Genomic DNA, 20,885 nt, shown 5'->3' with positions numbered 1-20,885 from the left:
AAATAAAAATTATTATTGGGGCACTTGTTGGAGAATAATTACAATAAATAAATTTTTACATTATCTAATGATTATATTAATTAACAGTATACCTCATCCAGCATCTTGACCAGTGTTGCCGACCGCCTACATCACACAACCGCACTGGGCTGCTACTACTGACCGACCGCTCTGCATGACGACTATTAGCGTACAGCACGCGACGACTACTACTAGCCAACTGCTCGCAACTAAACCGAGCTACCGACTGCCACGACTACAGACAGAGTACTGCTCTCAACTAGACACAGCTACAGACTCGCAACGACTGACTGACAGACTGAGAACCGCTCGCAACACTCGCGCGGTCAAGTGCATACTCTCTGGTCACAGATGCTACAATGCCTCGCCATCGCTGCTATGTTACATACGTGTTTCATAACCCTCCACTGGGGGGGCAAAAATTTGGCAGCGATGGTGAGTCATTTGGACTTGCCAATCGCGGCAAAATTTTTAATTAACTAATAAACTTCTACAATTTACAGAATAATTAGATGTAGTACATAAAGTAAATGTTGTGCACACGCACTAAGTACAAGATATATCAGACAAAGACAAAATGTGAGTACAAAACATAGTAACAAATCAGAAAAATGTATATACAAATTATTTGACAGATAACAAAGTGCACAGGCACTGAAAAAATTCTTTAGCATATTCAGAACAAATAAACAGACTGGCAAAAAATATTATGTTGACAAGTGACATGAGTGCACATGCACTGCAGTTGAGAACATATCAGTAAATGATGAAATGTATATACAATTAATAACAAATGACATAAGTGCATACGCATTGAAGTATTGAATATACAGTATAGTACAAATCATATTGAAAAATAAGAAAAGTGCACAGGCACTGAAGTTCAATAGAAAACATATTAACACCTAACATAAGTACACATGTACTGTAGTTCAGAACATATCATAAAAATAAAAATGTATATACAATATAAAAGACAAGAGTGTACATATACTGTACTTCAGAACAAATCGAAAAAATGTCTTTAGCATTTTCGCAATAAATAAACATAATGACAAAAAATCATATCCAAAGTGCACACGCACTGGAGAAATGTCTTTAGCATTTTCACAACAAATAAACATAATGGCAAAAAATCATGTCGACCAGTGACATAAGTGTACTCGCACTGGAGTTCAGCGAATCGAAAAAAATGTATAACCTACGAACAGAAATGATGTTACCAAAAAATGATTTTCATTATGTGACAAGAATTAGGATAGGAAAGGGAAGGATTGCATCATGGTTGTAGCACTTTAGATTGCACACAGCTGTTCTGAAAGTCCATATCTTTCCACAGAAGTACAACACCAAGTGACACAACTTGAAGTTCTTTTCCCATCAGAATTTATCAGTGTAGCCAAGACACTGAACTGTCGTAGTAATGTTCCATGTTTTCATTTTGGCAGTACATTAGGTACACCAAACAGTGGGACCATAATAACGTCTTCATCGCTCACGGTGGTGGACAGCATGTCGTGTCAACACCACGCTCTTACAAGGCGCACCAACGTAGAATTAGTGCAAAACCAAATATAGTGCTCCATGATCACTAGGATAAACAGGACAAATGGACATTGCAATAATTCAGGGTAGTCAGCTTATGAGGTGAAGGACATCAAGTCACATAATATTGACAATTAGAGACTTAATTAGTTTGTGGCATTCATAGCCCAGTTATTGAACATTTCTGTACCAAGTATGTAGTATTACAGAAAAATGTTCATTAATTGTTTTACATAGAATCAGTAGCCTTCTTTTCCTGGTTACAAAGCATTATTAAATAATCGCATTCTTTTCAGTTACAGAGTGTAATTAAGAATCATTAACCTTCTCCTAATTACAGTTAATTAATCATTTGTCATTCCAATAATAATCATTAGCCTTTTCCTAATTACAGTTAATTAATCATTTGTCGTTAATTAATCATTTGTCTAATTACAGTTAATTAATCATTTGTCGTTAATTAATCATTTGTCATTCCAATAGTAAGAATTATTAGTCTTCTCCTAATTACAAAGCATTATTAAACAGTACCATAGTTAATTAATTATGTGTCATTCCAATCTATTAAGAATCACTAGCTGGCATCATGGGTAATCGTATTACAATAAACAGTGGCGGTCCTTGGCCAGTTACAAAGTATATTTAGTATGACAGAATAATGTTCATCAGAAGTCTTAGTTGAAAAGGAGAGTCAATTATTGGCCTAGCATTAACATAATACATTGAGTGATACAAATTATTGGCACTTATTGGCCATTAACCAAAACATGAAAACTCAACATGGGAAAAAAAGGGCTAATTAATGGCATAATTAATAACAATTCTTCAAGTGACATTAATTATTGGCACTCAGTGGTCAGCAAGTATTGAATAGAATCATCATTCAGTATTATTCAGATTATTACGAAGTCATTATTAAAAATCAGTTAATTACAGTCATAGCATTAATAATCACAGGCATTATAAGTAGTCTCATTACAATAAACATTGTTTCTCCTTCAGTAGTATTCAGATCATTACAAAGTCATTATTAAAATCAGTTAATTAGTCATAGCATTAGTAATCATAGGCATTATAAGTAGTCTCATTACAATAAACAGTGGCAGTTATTAACTAGTGACAAAGCATTATTTTAAATATATACTTTTTTTTTGTCTCATTAAGAAGTCATTACTCAAGTGACATACTATTCAGAGCTAATCAGTATCATTCAGAATTTTCTCAAACTGGTATCACTATTTGGGACTGGTAATACATTTTTTTTGTTAGCAATGCATTGCGTTGAGATCGATAATTAATTGCTGAGGCATAACACTATTTGCTTTTGACCTATTGCTGCAAATGAGGATAGGTAACGTCATTCGTCATGAGTCAGCTGTACCAAGATTATGTAACAAGGCAGTATATGTGATCACATTTATAAATGATAAACACAAATGGGTAAAAAATAAAAATGCAACTACTAGAACAGGTATAATAAGTAACAGGTTTAGTAAGTATCACGAAAAGCTTCTCCTGGAAAAAAATACAAAATGGATTATTGACCTGAAAGAAGAAACGCACACTATGCTGAAAAGTAGTGAACTTCGAATTAACAGGCAGTGAAATGTGTATAAAAATGTGTTCCATAGCTGTCCTTTCCAAAACTTTCTGTCATCCTACTATGCAATGTAACACCTGCTGTCAAAACAAACTGCAACAAATACTTAAATAACTACGTAGCATAAATACATAACTTCAACATTGTTCTCATCTGTAAAGAAAAAAACTTCATTATCAATCACTTCATTACCCATATTATCATAACTTCATTATTATCATCACCTGCAAATAAAAACTTCATTATTCATAATACCATATCCTTCATCATTATTCATCAGTATTCATTATCATCTGCAAAAAATCACTTCATTACTCATTATACAACTATTCCTTATCTCTAGCATATTTCATCACTAAAACTAAGATGTGTAGTTCAGTCTGACAGCCTGCATCAATCACCTTGTATTCTGAAAGAAAAAATTAGTTAAGACTGCTATTCTATGATGAGTATAGTATATTCTTGTTAATGCCTGCCAATCCTGATCCATTTACTCTTCCCCATAAAGTTATTGCATCTTCTTTCGTTTATTCCGTAGGTGAAACTCCCATTTCTGTTGAATTTATCTCTTACACGCATCATTTCTTTCTGAAATTGATGAACAAAGATTAATGTCTTGCATTTAAATCCTATACCCACTAAATACTGACTGGTTTATGGTGACACAATTAGCCATACAGCATAACATGACAGAAAACGTAATATGTCCAAGACATTGACAGTGTTCGGATGCGAAAAAATGTACACAGAATAATACAATGCAGCAGCAAAAATGTAAAACAGTCACGATGTTGAGATGTCATAGGGCAAAAAAAATGTCAAAGTCGACTGGTGTGTGTTATATCTTAATTATTTCACAGTGCATATAAACAAAACTGGAATACAATCGTACATAAAAGAGACAAAATGTGACGTTCTTTGTGTTCAGCTTGTATGTAGTGTAGTTAATAGAGGCGAGAATTAAAGACTTTAATGGAGAGAGAATTTGATAAAATTAATACGTCACTACATAGAATTGCATAATTATTCACAAAATGCGTAAGTTCATCTGGAAAAATATGCACGGTCTGATGTGTAACGACAAGAAAAGCGACCTGCTAACCTTACCTTGCCGGGCACTTGCCAAGAAAAATACGATAATCATCAGTAATTAGTCAGGTGAAATAATTGCGTTAGTAAATGGCATCATAGTGTGTTGAATCATACAGTGGTTTCACTCAATAAACGGTTTAATGTTTGAGATGTGGTGATTGCCTTTCGATTTTCTAGTTCTCAAAGTTTCGACGTGTACAACATTGGGGTGAGGGATGCTGCGAATCCGATATGGACCTGCGTATAGAAGTTCAAATTTACTGCACTTACCTTTTAATTTGCTGGATAAATAGTGTGTACGTACTAGTATCTTCTGTCCAACGTGAAAGACGCGGTGTGTACAAACCTGTTTTTGCTGTCTTCTCCGGCGCTCTGCGGCACGTTTGATGTTGTTCAGCGCAATGTCAATTATTTCGTGGTGTCGTAATCGACGAGATGTAGGAAATGTTATTAATTCTTTAATTTTGTTAGGTGGTTCAACATTTTTCAGTATAACAGACGGAGATAGCATAGTGGATTCATTTGGAATGGAATTAATTACATGTTGGAATGAGAATATGTGTGTGTCCCAATCAATATGTCTTTTGTGGCAGTATATTCGGCACAGTTTACCAATTTCTTTCATTAACCGTTCACAGGGGTTCGAAGAAGCGTGGTACTTGGATATATAGATCGGAGAAATGTTTCTGACTCGTAACATGCGTGTCCATACGCTACTACGAAATTGAGATCCATTGTCAGAAATTACTCTCATTACATGCCCTACATGAAATAAAAAATGTTTTACAAATGCTTTCGAAACAGTTTTAGCAGTAGCTTTGCGTAATGGAGTGAAAGTAACAAATTTTGAAGTAAGCTCAACAGCGACAAAGATGTAGCAAAAGCCTCTGTTAGTTCTCGGAATCGGACCAAAAATATCTACTGCGGCCATATGTCTTAATTTAACAGGTATAATGGGATATAAAGGAGGAATATGTGAAGTGGTGTCTGATTTAGCTTTCTGGCAAATTTTACAAGACGCTAAAACTCGTCGTATACGTTTCTCCATGTTGGTAAAATAACAGTTCTGTCTCAGTATAAGAAAACATTTTCGTGTTCCGTAATGTGCGTAGCTTAAATGAGTGTACCAAATTAATTTGTTAACCAATTCGTCAGGAATGCATAATAACCAATTGTTGCTGTCAGGATGAGAGCGGCGAAACAGAATGTCATTGCGTACAGTGTAATGGTTTCTAATCGTAACATTATTCTTATCTTGCCAAAGCTGTTTAATTTCTTTCCACACGTTGTCTTTGTTTTGTTCTCGTGCTATGTCCTGTAATGACGATGAAATAAAATTTTCAAATGCAACTTGCTGAATGTACATGACACTGAAATTTGTTTTGCAGAAGTTGGTTGCTACGTCTTGCTGATTGTTGCCGAGAGAACGCGATAGTGCATCTGCTATAACATTTTGCGTGCCGGGAATGTGAACTATTGTAAAATTAAATTCCTGTAAATACAGTTTCCATCTACTTAATCTATCGTGAGTGAATTTGGCCGAAAGTAAAAATTGTATCGCTCTGTGATGTGTGTAAACTGTGGTATGTCTGCCGTAAAGAAAATGCCTAAATCTCGTAAAAGCCCATACAACACATAATGTTTCAAGTTCTGTAACAGAATAATTTCGTTCAGCGGGTGACAAAATGCGACTTGCAAATGCGATGTTTTTAATTACTGTAGAACCATCTTCTTCAATTTCCTGGAAAATATGTACGCCTAAAGCGGTGTTGGAACTGTCGGTGGCAATGGAAAAATTTCTGGTAAGATCTGGGTGCGATAAAAGTGGTGCATTCAACAGAGCATTTTTCAAATAACATTCTCGTGAGCAAAATTCTGCGTGTCAAAAGTAATGTTTGCGTTACTGTAATATGCAATCTGTGCTGTATGTGGTTAAAATCTATCGTATGTGTCGTTATTTATTTTACGGGAGGATGCTGTGGCATTTCCACTATATGAACTGTTCTTTTATTTCTTATTGACGTGTTACGCTATAGATGATACCTATTGTCTCTTTCATTCATGATTATCCGTTGTTGCTGATGTTGTTGCTGCTGATAAGATCGACTGTTATTAAATGTACGCTGAAAATTGTGCTCATCATTTTTACGTCTGTCATGATAGTAATTTCTATACGGCGCATTGCGATACGAGTTGAAATAGAGTGTTGTCTGTACGTGGTTATTTCTTTGCTGCCATGCGTTACTATTTGTTGGAGCTGGGACTATACGTGCACGCGGCGAAACATTAAAGTTTGGTTGACCTTGTAGACTGCATTGTTGGTTAGGTATGCTAAGCGGCTGACTTTCATGCTATTGTAGTGAAAAACATCTATTGTTACCAAAATGTAGTTCCTGTTACTAATAATTTTACACACACTGATGACTACGATTTTATCTGTTATTAAAATTACGGCGGTAGTTGTCATTACGGGAGTGCCTACGGAAAATTGTCACATTCGGTAAAAGTTTTGTCATATCCGGTTTTCATTACATATTTTTCTTAATTCTAGGTAGAGCAATAGTTAAAGAGCAATTTTGATAGATATAAAGGATAGTAGAAGAAAAGGCAGCAGTGCAGAAAACTAAAGATGAAACAGCACTACTACAGCTCGGGGCCCTATGCTCGCTACGGCACATATTCATTAAAGCGTAATGAATCCCCTGAGGTCAATTACGCACTGCAAATAATTTTTAGCTTTTGTGTTATAGGCAATGGCGGTACAAATTCAGAAATAAGTTGCTGTCTGCATGCTAATTCTAGTTTCTTCATTATAGGCAATGCTGTTGTAAATACAAAAATAAATTGTCGCATCTGTTTCAAAGCTAGCTTCTGCATTACAGGCAATAGCGGTGAAAGTACAAGAACAAATTGTCGTATATCGCTCAAAGCGTGTACCTGTGTTCTGTCATTATTAAATTCTTTACATTTTCTTGCGGATAAAAATTGCTCGTAATCTACGTACTCGTCATTGAATTTAAAAACACGTTCGGGTTTGTGTGAAAGTCTGTTTATCTGTGTGATTTCTGATTTCAAGTTGCATAGCTTTTCAGATTTTAAGTCGCGTTGCTTTTCGGATTTTAATTCGCGTAGTCTCTGTAAATTGCTCACATTATACGCGCTGCGTAAGTCTGACAAATCTTCGCAACGTGACGGGTTCTGTGACGTATTGGTGACTGAAATAATAATTGTCAATTCTGTTACTTTACTACTTTCGTCAATTTGGTTGTTCTGACGTTCAAATTTCTCGTCAGCTTCCGTGTTCGGAGTGTGTGATACTTCCACTGACTCTAAATTAATTTCGTCGCGAATCTGTACTTCGTTTCTAGGGCCTTCTTCAGTGACTGCATTAATTTCGTGTATCTCTGTTGCGTTTGCTGAACATTGTTCAGTGACTGCAATAACTTCGTCTTTATGTAATTCTGTTGTGCCTACACGTGTGCTACTTGATTCTTGTGCAACAGTGCCAACTTTTTCATTACTGTTATTAGCACAAGTCTTAGTATCCACACGTAATTGTCCTCTATTATCATAATAATGCGCGGCAATGGCTTCAATCTGTTCATTAAGCTGTTTATTCCGTTCACTAAGTTGTTTGATTTTTTTATTAATGTTGTCTTGTTCTTCATTCGATTGTTTATACCTTTCATTAATTAATTCACTTCGTTTGAAACCGTTTTCCAGTCTTTCAGTCATTAGTCGTAAAATTGCTATAATGTGATCCCGGCCAAAATTATCTACTCCATTCTCTGTACTATTTGACGGCGTATTTGCAATTGTCGCGTTTTGTGTGACCATTTGGTCATTCTTTGGTTCACAAAAGGCTTTCCCCGTCAAATGTACACTCTCATTCACTATTTCGGAATTAAATAACTCCGGCGTACTTTGAGTATCCTGATCACTTTCATTAGAAGAATTTGTCTGAACGTTATTTGAATTTTCCAAATCGGGTGTGTTAAGCTCGGCAGCGCTCATTACAATAGAGCGTTCTGCGTCATCAATTGTCGTCAAATTAACAGACGAGACAATTGAGTTCGTTTGTTCATTATCAAGGTAAAAGTCATCACTAGTGGTTGGAATGCACTGATTGTTAGTGAACGCAGGATTGTCATCATTACACTGCGGGTCACATGTCCTATCGGTAAAGTTGTTTGCGTCGGTAATTTCATTCATAATACCTCGCGATACACTATTCACAGTCTTTCGCGGCATTTTTACAGTAGTCACAATTATTCAAAAACAAATAAGCACAAATGCAAAAGCAACACACAAATACAATAGAGCAACGAATCGCCGTTGATCTGTGGAAAGAAAGTCACAAGTTAATAAAAGCGTAGCGCCAAATCCTAATTATATCTAAGCAAATAAGAGCAGATATCTGACTGTTGTTCAAAAGACTCTCAACGAAATTCGATCCTGGACTGGGTGTCGCCAAGTGTAACCTCCCCACAAAAATTTAAAGATGAATGACAATATTATTTAGAATTACTTATGGACATTGCGCCAAGCGTAACCTGCCCACAATGAAATGTACTGACAATGGCAACAAAAATGTGAAATTCGCAATCTGACTCAAATATAAATTCTTCAGCAAAAAATTCAAGTCTATTCAGTGATAAGAAAATTCAATTAAACCGAAACATCGGTCTTTGGCCCTGTGTAAAACAATCAGAATTAAAGTCTTACCTCAGAATAACTGGATGTCAAATTTCTGCTCTTTTTTGTGCGCACGGCTTGGAGGAACTGCATTGCAAATAATAATATTCCTTTTTTTTTGTGATTTTACTGAAATTTTTCTTTAAAAAGAGTGGAGTGAAATGGGAAGTGCAACGAAATCTTTAGTTCCATAAAAAATAAAATTTTTTGAAAAAATGCTTTTGAAATAAAAATTATTATTGGGGCACTTGTTGGAGAATAATTACAATAAATAAATTTTTACATTATCTAATGATTATATTAATTAACAGTATACCTCATCCAGCATCTTGACCAGTGTTGCCGACCGCCTACATCACACAACCGCACTGGGCTGCTACTACTGACCGACCGCTCTGCATGACGACTATTAGCGTACAGCACGCGACGACTACTACTAGCCAACTGCTCGCAACTAAACCGAGCTACCGACTGCCACGACTACAGACAGAGTACTGCTCTCAACTAGACACAGCTACAGACTCGCAACGACTGACTGACAGACTGAGAACCGCTCGCAACACTCGCGCGGTCAAGCGCATACTCTCTGGTCACAGATGCTACAATGCCTCGCCATCGCTGCTATGTTACATACGTGTTTCAAAGTATTTGTATGGAGTGTAGCCATGTATGGAAGTGAAACGTGGACGATAAATAGTTTAGACAAGAAGAGAATAGAAGCTTTCGAAATGTGGTGCTACAGAAGAATGCTGAAGATTAGATGGGTAGATAACATAACTAATGAGGAGGTATTGAATAGAAGTGGAGAGAAGAATTTGTGCACAACTTGACTTGGAGAAGGGATCGGTTGGTGGGGCATATACTGAGGCATTAAGGGATCATCAATTTAGTATTGGAGGGCAGCGTGGAGGGTAAAAATCGTAGAGGGAGACCTGGAGATGAATACACTAAACATATTCAGAGAGATGTAGGTTGCAGTAGGTACTGGGAGATGAAGAAGCTTGCACAGGGTAGAGTAGCATGGAGAGCTGCATAAAACCAGTCTCTGGACTGAACACCACCACAACAACAACAACAAAGCCAAACTGATCGTCATCTAGCGCATCCTGAATTTTATTTTCCATTCTTCTGTATGTTATTCTTGGAAGCAACTTGGATGCATGAGCTATTAAGCTGATTGTGCGATAATTCTGGCATTTGTGAGCTCTTGCCGTCTTCGGAATTGTGTGGATGATTTCAGATGATATATCACCAGGCTCATACACACCAACGTGAATAGTCTTTTTTTTTTTTGCCAGTTCCCCCAATTATTTTAGAAATTCTGATGGCTCTTCTGTCTTATTTGATCTTAAGTTCTCCAAAGCTCTTTTAAATTCTCATTCTCATACTGGATCCCCTATCTCTTCTAAATTGACTCACGTTTCTTCTTCTATCACACCAGACAAATATTCCGCCTCATAGAAGCTTTCAACGTATTCTTTCCACCTATCCGACCACTCCTATGCATTTAACAGTGGAAATCCCGTTGCATTCCTAATGTTACCACCCTTGCTTTTAATGTCACCAATAGTTGTTTTGACTTTCCTGTATGCTGAATCAGTCCATCCACCAATCATTTCTTTTACGATTTCTTCACGTTTTTCATCAGTTATTTCTTCTTAGCTTCCCTGTACTTCCTATTTATTTCGTTGCTCAGCGACTTGTATTTATGTATTCCTGAGTTTCCCAGAACACTTTTGTACTTCCTCTTTTCAAGTATCAACTGAAGTACATCTTCTGTTACCTACGGTTTCTTCCCAGTCTATAGCAGGTAATTTCAAGCGGAGTGACTAACAATGAGAAATCTTTCACGCAGGAGGATCGTACAAACATACCGCCGTTTGAGTCTCGTACAGATTCCCGTATGGACGACATAGTGATAGACATCCCCGGGGTTGTGAAGCAGCCTAATGGGTTGAAAATAAATAAATCGCCAGGTCCTGATGGGATTCCAGTTCGTTTTCACAGAGAGTACTCTACTGCATTGGCTCCTTACTTAGCTTGCATTTATCGCGAATCTCTTGCCCAACGTAAAGTCCCGAGCGACTGGAAAAAAGCGCAGGTGACGCCTGTATAAAAGAAGGGTAGAAGGACGGATCCTCAAAAATACAGACCAATATCCTTATCATCGGTTTGTTGCAGGATTCTCGAACATATTCTCAGTTCGAATATAATGGATTTCCTTGAGACAGAGAAGTTGCTGTCCATGCATCAGCATGGCTTTAGAAAGGATCGCTCCTGCGAAACGCAACTCGCCGTTTTTTCACATGATATCTTGCGAACCATGGATGAAGGGTATCAGATGGATGCCATATTCCTTGACTTCCGGAAAGCGTTTGACTGCAGACTCCTAACTAAGGTACGAGCATATGGGATTGGTTCCCAAGTATGTGAGTGGCTCGAAGACTTCTTAAGTAATAGAACCCAGTACGTTGTCCTCGATGGTGAGTGTTCATCGGAGGTGAGGATATCATCTGGAGTGCCCCAGGGAAGTGTGGTAGGTCCGCCGTTGTTTTCTATCTACATAAATGATCTTTTGGATAGGGTGGACAGCAATGTGCGGCTGTTTGCTGATGTTTATATGGTGTACGGGAAGGTGTCGTCGTTGAGTGACTGTAGGATGATACAAGATGACTTGGACAGGACTTGTGATTGGTGTAAAGAATGGCAGCTGACTCTAAATATGGATAAATGTAAATTAATGCAGAGGAATAGCAAAAGATTTTTGTAATGTTTGAATACTCCTTAGTAGTGTAGCGCTTGACACAGTCACGTCAATTAAATATTTGGGCGTAACATTGCAGAGCGATATGAAGTGGGACAAGCATGTAATGGCAGTTGTGGGGAAGTCGGATAGTCGTCTTCGGTTCATTGGTACAATTTTGGGAAGACGTGGTTCATCTGTAAAGGAGACCGCTTATAAAACACTAATACGACCTATTCTTGAGTACTGCTCGAGCGTTTGGGATCCCTATCAGGTCGGATTGAGGGATGACATAGAAGCAATTCAGAGGTGGGCTGCTAGTTTTGTTGCTTGTAGGTTTGATCATCACGCAAGTGTTACGGAAATGCTTCAGAAACTCGGGTGGGAGTCTCTGGAGGAAAGGAGGCGTTCTTTTCGTGAATCGCTACTGAGGAAATTTAGATAACCAGCATTTGGGGCTGACTGCAGTACAATTTTACTGCCGCCAACTTATATTTCGCGGAAAGACCACAAAAATAAGATAAGGGATATTAGGGCTCGTACAGAGGCATATAGGCAGTCATTTTTCCTTTCGTTCTGTTTTGGAGTGGAACAGGGAGAGAAGATGCTAGTTGTGGTATGAGGTACCCTCCGCCACGCACCGTATGGTGGATTGCGGAGTATGTATGTAGATGTAGGTGAATGCTATAAGGTACCCTTCCCACCTCCCCCGGCACGGACCGTATGGAGGTTTCCGCACCTTCTGGATGTAGATGTAGATGTGTGACAGGTGTTAGCCACTGGATTTGCAGGTTGCATGTGGACAGACTGTGAACCAGGGAGCGGCTGTCTGCTTGCAGCGTGGGTGTCGCTGAGCGTGCAGAGCGGCTGGCGGCAGCTGTGGGCGCTGCGGGCGCCCGCGGGCTCGGTGTCCTGCCTGGAGGCGCTGCGGCTGTTCAGCACGCTGTGGGTGGTGACGCTGCACAAGATGATCATCGAGGCGCAGCAGCCGGCCGCCAACAAGACCGCCGCCGCGAAGGTAGGCTACCCGTCAAAATAGTCAGGCGCCTCAGCTGGCGCTGCCTACGTAGAGCTGCGCATCACCCGCCACACTCACAGTGGTGTGGCTGATGTTTGCCACAGGCACTCAGCTACTTGTGTTGCACATGTGCACACCGAACTTGCCTCTTACTGTGTCCGTTACCATTCTGAGAGGAGGTTTGCACGATCATACACAGTGTGTTTCAAAAAGAGTGATCTGTTGTAGAATTTTAGAACATGTTTTTTGCTCGCGTATCATATCATTGCTGGAAACCCAGAATCTCCTCTGTAGGAATCAACATGGATTCTGGAAACAGCGATCGTGTGAGACTGAACTAGCTGTATTTGTTCATGAGACCCAGAAAATATTAGATACAGGCTCCCAGGTAGATGCCATTTTCCTTGACTTTCGGAAGGCGTTCGATACAGTTCCGCACTGTCGTCTGATAAACAAAGTAAGAGCCTACGGAATATCAGACCAGCTGTGTTGCTAGATTGAAGAGTTTTTAGCAAACAGAACACAGCATGTTGTTCTCAATGGAGAGACATCTACAGACGTTAAAGTAACCACTGGCGTGCCACATGGGAGTGTTATGGGACCATTGCTTTTCACAATATATATAAATGACCTAGTAGATAGTGTCATAAGTTGCATGCGGCTTTTCGCAGATGATGCTGTAGTATACAGAGAAGTTGCAGCATTAGAAAATTGCAGCGAAATGCGGGAAAATCTGCAGCGGATAGGCACTTGGTGCAGGCAGTGGCAACTGACCCTTAACATAGACAAATGTAATGTATTGCGAATACATAGAAAGAAGGATCCTTTATGTTATGATTATATGGTAGCGGAACAAACACTGGTAGCAGTTACTTCTGTAAAATATCTGGGAGTATGCGTACGGAACGATTTGAAGTGGAATGATCATATAAAATTAATAGTTGGTAAGGCGGGTGCCAGGTTGAGATTCATTGGGAGAGTCCTTAGAAAATGTAGTCCATCAACAAAGGAGGTGGCTTACAAAACACTCGTTCGGCCTATACTTGAGTATTGCTCATCAATGTGCGATCCGTACCAGGTCGAGTTGACAGAGGAGATAGAGAAGATCGAAAGAAGAGCGGCGCGTTTCGTTACAGGGTTATTTGGTAAGCGTGATAGCGTTACGGAGATGTTTAGCAAACTCAAGTGGTAGACTCTGCAAGAGAGGCGCTCTGCATCGCGGTGTACCTTGCTGTCCAGGTTTCGAGAGGGTGCGTTTCTGGATGAGGTATCCATTATATTGCTTCCCCCTACTTATACCTCCCGAGGAGATCACGAATGTAAAATTAGAGAGATTCGAGCGCGCACGGAGGCTTTCCGGCAGTCCGTCTTCCCGCGAACCATACGCGACTGGAACAGGAAAGGAAGGTAATGACAGTGGCACGTAAAGTGCCCTCCGCCACACACCGTTGGGTGGCTTGCGGAGTATAAATGTAGTTGTAGATGTAGACGGTAATACGAAGGTGGTATGAAAAGTTCTCGGAATCACCGTGAGAGGTCAGCGATAGCGCAACGAGCTGTTCACGTGATATTTATTGTACTGTTGCCCATAAACACATGCCACGTCAGTGCACTTGGAAGAGAGCTGTGGTGGTGAGGTAGCTCTGTTGTTGTTCCTGTGTAGTGATTTGTGAAGATGCAAAAAAATTGAGATTCCATCAGTGATTAAATATTTTGTAAAGATAGGTATGAAAGCAAAGAACATTCATGCCGATTTCCAGAATACACTGGGGGACTCCGCTACTTCATATTCAGCTGTTGCCGAGTGGACAAATGAATTTAAATTTTGTCGGGAGAGCTTAGATGATGATCCGTGCAGTGGTCGGACAATCTGTGTCACTACTCCAGAAACCATTGCAAAAGTGCACAAAACTGTCATGGAGGATCGCCAATTGAAGGAGCGTGAAACTGCTCACGCTTGCAGATGTCACCTGAAAGGGTACATCACATTGTAACTGAAATGAAAAAAATATCTGCAAGATGGGTGCCGCGACTCTTCACTCTGGATCAAAAACGCACGAGAATGGATATATCGGAACAATGTTTGTCCCGTTTTAGAAGAAACGAACAAGAGTTTTTGCGCCGTTTTGTGACCTCAGATGAAACCTGGGTGCACTACTATACCGCAGGGACAAAACAACAGTCAAAGCAGTTGAAACATGCTGATTCTCTGCCACCAAAGAAAGCAAAGACAATTCCTTCGGTGGGGAAGGTCATGGGCCTCAGTGTTCTGGGATGTGAAAGGCATTCTGTTTGTAGATTACCTCCCCACTGGGAAAACAATTACTGGAGAATACTATGCTAACCTCCTGGACAAATTGCAACAAAAGATATGCGAGAAATGGTCAGGCTTAGCAAGGAAGAAAGTCATCTTCCATCAAGACAATGCCCGCCCGCACACATGTGCCGTCATTCACCTGATATGGCTCCGTCAGACTTCCATCTCTTCCCAAAACTCAAAATTTTTGTTGGTGGACGAAGATTCACTTGAAACGAAGGATTGATAACCGGAGTTGACAACTTATTTTGCAGGCCTGGAGGAAACTCACTTTCAAGATGGGATGAAGGCACTAGAACATCGTTGGACCAAGTGCATTAATCTACAAGGAGACTACATTGAAATATGAAAAAAGTTTCAGTGGTGTAAGTACTTTTTTTTTCTATTCCGTTCCGAGAACTTTCCAAACCACCCTCGGAATTAACAGATATGGGACTTGCCAGCAGTAAAATGTGTATTGTTTGAATGGGCGCAGCCTATAGTTTCAGAAATTTACCGTTAGATGTCAGTTTGTAGTCACTCAGAATTGTGATGTCATTTTGTCCGCTGCAGTGTGAAAAGAGTGTGTCAGTGATTTCGGTCCAGCGTGCTTTTCGTCGGCGTTTTGGCATTGATCCGTCTGCACCCAAAAACGTTCGTCGTTGGTATCGCCAGTCTAAAGAGACTGGATGCCGATGCTAAGGTAAAAGTCGAGTTCACCTTCTCTTTTGTGGAATGCACTGTGACTGGCATGAGATATCTTCAAATGGTGCAGAATTGGCTTTTTCCACAACTTCAGGAGGACTCGACTTCATTTTCCAACAGGATTGAGCTCCACCACACTGGCACAGCAAAGTACGTCAGTTTCTGAATGACATTGCCAAAACGCTGGATAAGGCACACAGGACCCGGAGACACAGCCCTACATTTTTGGTTTCCAAGATCTCCAGACATGACCCCACATTTTTGTTGATATCAGAAGGAAAGTGGTTCATCTGCCCTTTACCTCGTGACGTAGAAGAAGTGAAGAACACAATAACAGCCGCCTTAATTTCTGTAAAACCAGGTACATCGTGTCAAGTTTACGATGAATTTAGCTATCGTATAGATGTTGTCTGTGCTGCCGCTGGTGAACGTATAGAGCATTTGTAATAGCACAGCTAAAACTTTAGGATATTGTGAGAATTTTGCATTGTACCCCATATTTGTAGTATTATGTTTTATCAATAAATATGCAGTTTTTAAATCACGTCATTGTTTTTGGAACACCCTGTACTTTTTTGAGACTGCAGCATCGGACAGAGCCAGATTGTATGTGTGCCAGATGATACATCAGATCAACACCTATGCCTGAGGTACAGGCAGGCTTTCCCTTTTACATTCGAAAGCCAGGGTGCTATTCCAGTGTTGGAGAGCCTCGGCAATACAGACGATTTAAGAATGTGAAATTGGGCTGAGGGCGCGAGCTGAAGGGAGACAACTGGACTAGGGTAATCTATGCAGCTGTGATAGCCAAAATGATTAGAATATCTGTCTAGTGCCAGCTGTAGCACAAATTTTTGTTCATTACTTCAGCTTCCGTCATTACCCTGTACTTCACTTACAATAAATTTGACGTTAGTCGAATGGTAAGGGCCAGGTGTTAGCCAATCAGAACTGTTTCTCGGGCTGCACGTTCTCTGTGTTGCCAGTGCTGCAGGCATAAGCAGCAGAGGGCTAGGATAGAGTGGGAGGAGGCTAGGCGAAACACGACATAGGTGGAGGGAGGCAGGGGAGGGGTGATATTACATGGATAGACGTCCCTAGAGATGCTTCAGTCATTGCCACTACCCTCCCCTCTATCGACGAAGGTGGTAACAGCGGTCAGTAAGTACTTTTTTGTTCTGGTGCTTACCCACCAGGCGCTGGCATGAGCACCTGGCACCTTCTGATCGAGTCGGGGCAACTCTGCTCCCCACCACTGACATCTGTCAGGCTGGTGGTCTAGCTGTAAGGCGTACTTGCCTGGAAACCGCGAGGTCGCCACATCGAATCCTGTGCAGACCAAATTTTCAGTATGACTGTAATCTATTGTGAGGAGTCCCCAGCAAGGACACCTTCTCGCATTCCACCTTAAACTGTAGGTTCCTTTTTCCGGGTTGGACACCTGAGGTACACAATGTGACAAAAAGTATCTGGACACTCCCAAAAACTTACGTTTTTCATATTAGGTGCATTGTGCTGGCACCTACTGCCAGGTACTCCATATCAGCGACCACAGTAGTCATTAAACATCATGAGAGAGCAAAATGGGGCGCTCCGCGGAACTCTCGGACTTCGAACGTGGTCAGGTGATTGGGTGTCACTTGCGTCTTACGTCTGTGCGTGAGATTTCTACACGTGTAAACATCCCTAAGTCTACTGTTTCCGATGTAATAGCGAAGTGGAAACGCGGAGGGACACGTATATCACAAAAGCGTACAGGCTGACCTCGTCTGTTGACTGACAGAGACCACCGACAGTTGAAGAGGGTCGTAATGTGTAACCGGCAGACATCTATCCAGCCCATCACACAGGAATTCCAAACTGCATAAAGATCCACTGCAAATACTATGGCAGTTAGGCGGGAGGTGAGAAAACTTGAATTTCATGGTTGAGCAGCTGCTGGTAAGCCACACATCACGCCTGGTAAATGCTGAACAATGACTCGCTTGGTGTAAAGAGCGTAAACATTGGTCGATTGAACAGTGGAAAAACGTTGTGTGGAGTGACAAATCACGGTACAGAATGTGGCGATCCGATGGCACGGGGTGGGTATGCCGAATACCCGGTGAATGTCATCTGCCAGCGCGTGTAGTGCCAACAGTGCGTTTTTTGGATGATGTCGTCCAGGATACCGAGCAGTATACATAGCATCCTCCTGTTGGGCATTTTGATCACAATAGCCATTTTAACACGGGTAATGTATCACGAAGCAAATACCGTCCGCACTGGCGGAATGCTACGTGATACCACGTACTTATACGTTTGTGACAATTGCAGCGCCATCTATCATAAGGCGAAAAAAGTGGTCCAACTTTCATATTTCTTTACGTACTACACGAATATCTAATAAAAATGGTGGTTTCTATTTTAAAAAACGCACTTGATGTTCGTTTGACCTATGGTAGCGCAATCTAGCGGGCCAACAATAGCGCCATCTGGTTTCCCCCTTCAAGCTAGACGAGTTTCGTTTTTTGTAGTTTTATCGTTTGATGCTTATTTCGTGCGATATTTGGCCCGGTCACTATCAATGGACCACCCTGAATATACGATCTAAACAGAAGTGGACCAAAAGTTTTATTTCAGTTTTATAGTACAGAATCATTATTCGTAAGCAGTGATTTTTCCTTGGTATGTGAGTGGAATTACTAAGATTGACTGAGCCAGTTAATTTTAGTGTCCTGGGTAGTGTTTATTATGTTGCTCAGATAATGATATAAAAAACGATGTAGATAGTATCCGTTAGAGCTTAAAGTAGTGGAGCAACGTTTTAGTAGAGTTCAACAAATATTACATGGAAGTAAAAAATAATACGTTTAAAAGTGCGAGAAGTGAGTAAGGACCTTGCAGTTCACCAGTATTGCGGGCCTCACTTGACCTTAAACCTGACCTACTCTGGGACGATCACAAGCGAATCAACCTTCTCTCTGGTGAAAACGGTAGGCGAAGGCGAGCGAATAGCATTCGGTCGTGTTCGGTTCGCATTCGTCGGGTACTCACTTATGATATGCCTGTTGCTTGTCTTTCAAAATGGTTCAAATGGCTCTAAGCACTATGGGACTTAACATCTGAAGTTATCAGTCCCCTAGACTTAGAACTACTTAAACTTAACTAACCTAAGGACATCACACACATCCATGCCCGAGGCAGGATTCGAACCTGCGACCGTAGCAGCAGCGCGGTTCCAGACTGAAACGCCTAGAACCGCTCGGCCACAGCGGCCGGCGCTTGTCTTTCAGTGAAGGTAAAAGGAACAGGGTGGCAACTAATCTGGAAAACGCTGAAAATCTCAAAATCTCATGGAAACTGAACGTAATGAGGAAGTAACAGAAATTTCAGGGAATTCTGGAAGAGTCGGGGAATTCGGATATACTCTAGTATAGAGGCGGCGCGTCTTTTCAATTCCTGAGGAAGACGGCAAACCGATTACCAAAGTGATCTTATTCTCAAGTTTAGCAGCTGATGAGACAAAATTTTACTATTTATTTTTCTTGAAAAGTAACTTCACAATAAATTTAATTGAAAGTTAACAAACGCGAATATGTATCAATTACGCTGATTAATGTAAAACGGAAATACACAGAAGACTCATAGCTTGCGTTCAAAGGCAGCATTCATTACAATACTGATCTATCGCTGTTGTTTTGCGAGCTTTTGATGTAATAACTGAACAAATAAAAATTGGTTTTCTATCGATCACTCTACCTCCGTTCTACCACATTACATTGCAAATTTTATCTATTACGAGTAGTACACGTTACGGGTCGCATGTGTATTTTACAGTAGTTGCGTGTGTGAAACTACTTCCTCATACATACTTTAATAAAATCTCTGCTTGCTTTGCTCATGTCACTACAAACATCAGAGACTGCCTGAGATACAGCAGCTGCTACAGTGGACTAATGGACTATTGTCTCCAGCAGGTAACAGCCAGAGTAAATGCTAACCTTTATTTGGATTCTGTAGCTCGTTGGTATCCTCCTAATTTTCCCCTCAGTTGTGATGAAAACCGACGGAGAGCACTAACCGACGTACCTACAAATATGTAAAATAATGCTAAGGAAGGATGGAGTTGCAATTCACAACTACACTTGCGAAAAAATTGAGACATCTATATTTTTCTCTCCCTACACCATTTTGACGGTTTTACCAAACACAGTGCACTCACCATGCAAAAAAATCATTTCTCAGTATCACAGATTCGCATCTCGGCTGTAACTGACGATGTATCTAGTGCAACCTGCGTGCCCAGTACAGTAAAAAGAAAAAGAGATAAAGCACTGATAGGGTTGACACGCTATCCTCGTTCTGTCGTGTTCTCTCCTGAATGAGGAACAGGTGTGGGGAAGCATTGCTTTCGTCTGTCTGGATGGCAAAGCTTCTCTCCGACCCGGGAAAGTGGGTTCGACGATGGACGTCGAGATTCGGAATCGGTCATCAGGACGCCGTCAGTCGAACATTAGTTTTTTATTTGACATTGAAATGCCAAATACACTGCCTGGAGAAAACAGTGAAGTAAACAGAAGACATATTCCGATGTCAGTTTAACTTCGTACTCGTACACACCACTGGCGGGGATTTAAATAATTAGGATTGCAATACTCTGTGAGATGCCCCCCCCCCCCTTCCATCCTCTTTTTTACTCACCTCCCCTCTCTCTGCCCCCCTTCTCTCCCCCGAGTCCTTTTGCATTTCCCTCCTCTGCCTTTTCCCATTCCCTCTCGTGTCTGCCCTGCCCCCCTCCCCCCTTATGAGTACTCTCCCTACTTTGGTTTCCCCCCCTTTTCGTTTTTTCCTCTCCTCCCTCCTTGTTTTCCCCTCCTCCAGTCGCCCCCCCCCCCCCCCCCCGGTCAGCCCTTGGCTAGGGAGTGTCATCTTTGTACCGACATTTTCGTGCAGTGTTTTACAGTGAGTGTTTTACAGTGAGTGTTCCGTGTTGTGTGTCTTTTGGGAAGTGTTGCGAATGGCCATCATACTGTCGCTGGGTGTGATTTTTTTATCCCTTGCAAACAGCAACCAGACTGTCGCCATGTTTTTTTAATTGTGTGTCTACTATGTTACTTGTCTGACTCCTGTGTATTTTATTAACATTGCCAACCCCTTTGCTTTCTGTTTTAACTTTCCACAATTTTCC

At 40.7% G+C, this 20,885-nt stretch overlaps 1 protein-coding gene across 1 annotated transcript in view; it reads left to right on the top strand.

Annotated features, from left to right (window-relative positions):
* LOC124798746 (O-acyltransferase like protein-like) overlaps positions 1-20,885 on the top strand; it is a 188,073-nt gene that overhangs the window by 52,018 nt on the left and 115,170 nt on the right. The window contains exon 3 of the mRNA XM_047262274.1: positions 12,488-12,714. Coding sequence (XP_047118230.1) covers positions 12,488-12,714 — 227 coding nt within the window. The remainder of the gene's footprint in view (positions 1-12,487; positions 12,715-20,885) is intronic.

The sequence above is a fragment of the Schistocerca piceifrons genome, chromosome 5 (genome assembly GCF_021461385.2).
Source record: "Schistocerca piceifrons isolate TAMUIC-IGC-003096 chromosome 5, iqSchPice1.1, whole genome shotgun sequence".
In the NCBI taxonomy this organism is placed as follows: Eukaryota; Metazoa; Arthropoda; class Insecta; order Orthoptera; family Acrididae; genus Schistocerca; species Schistocerca piceifrons.
This window is presented reverse-complemented; position numbering and strand designations above follow the sequence as displayed.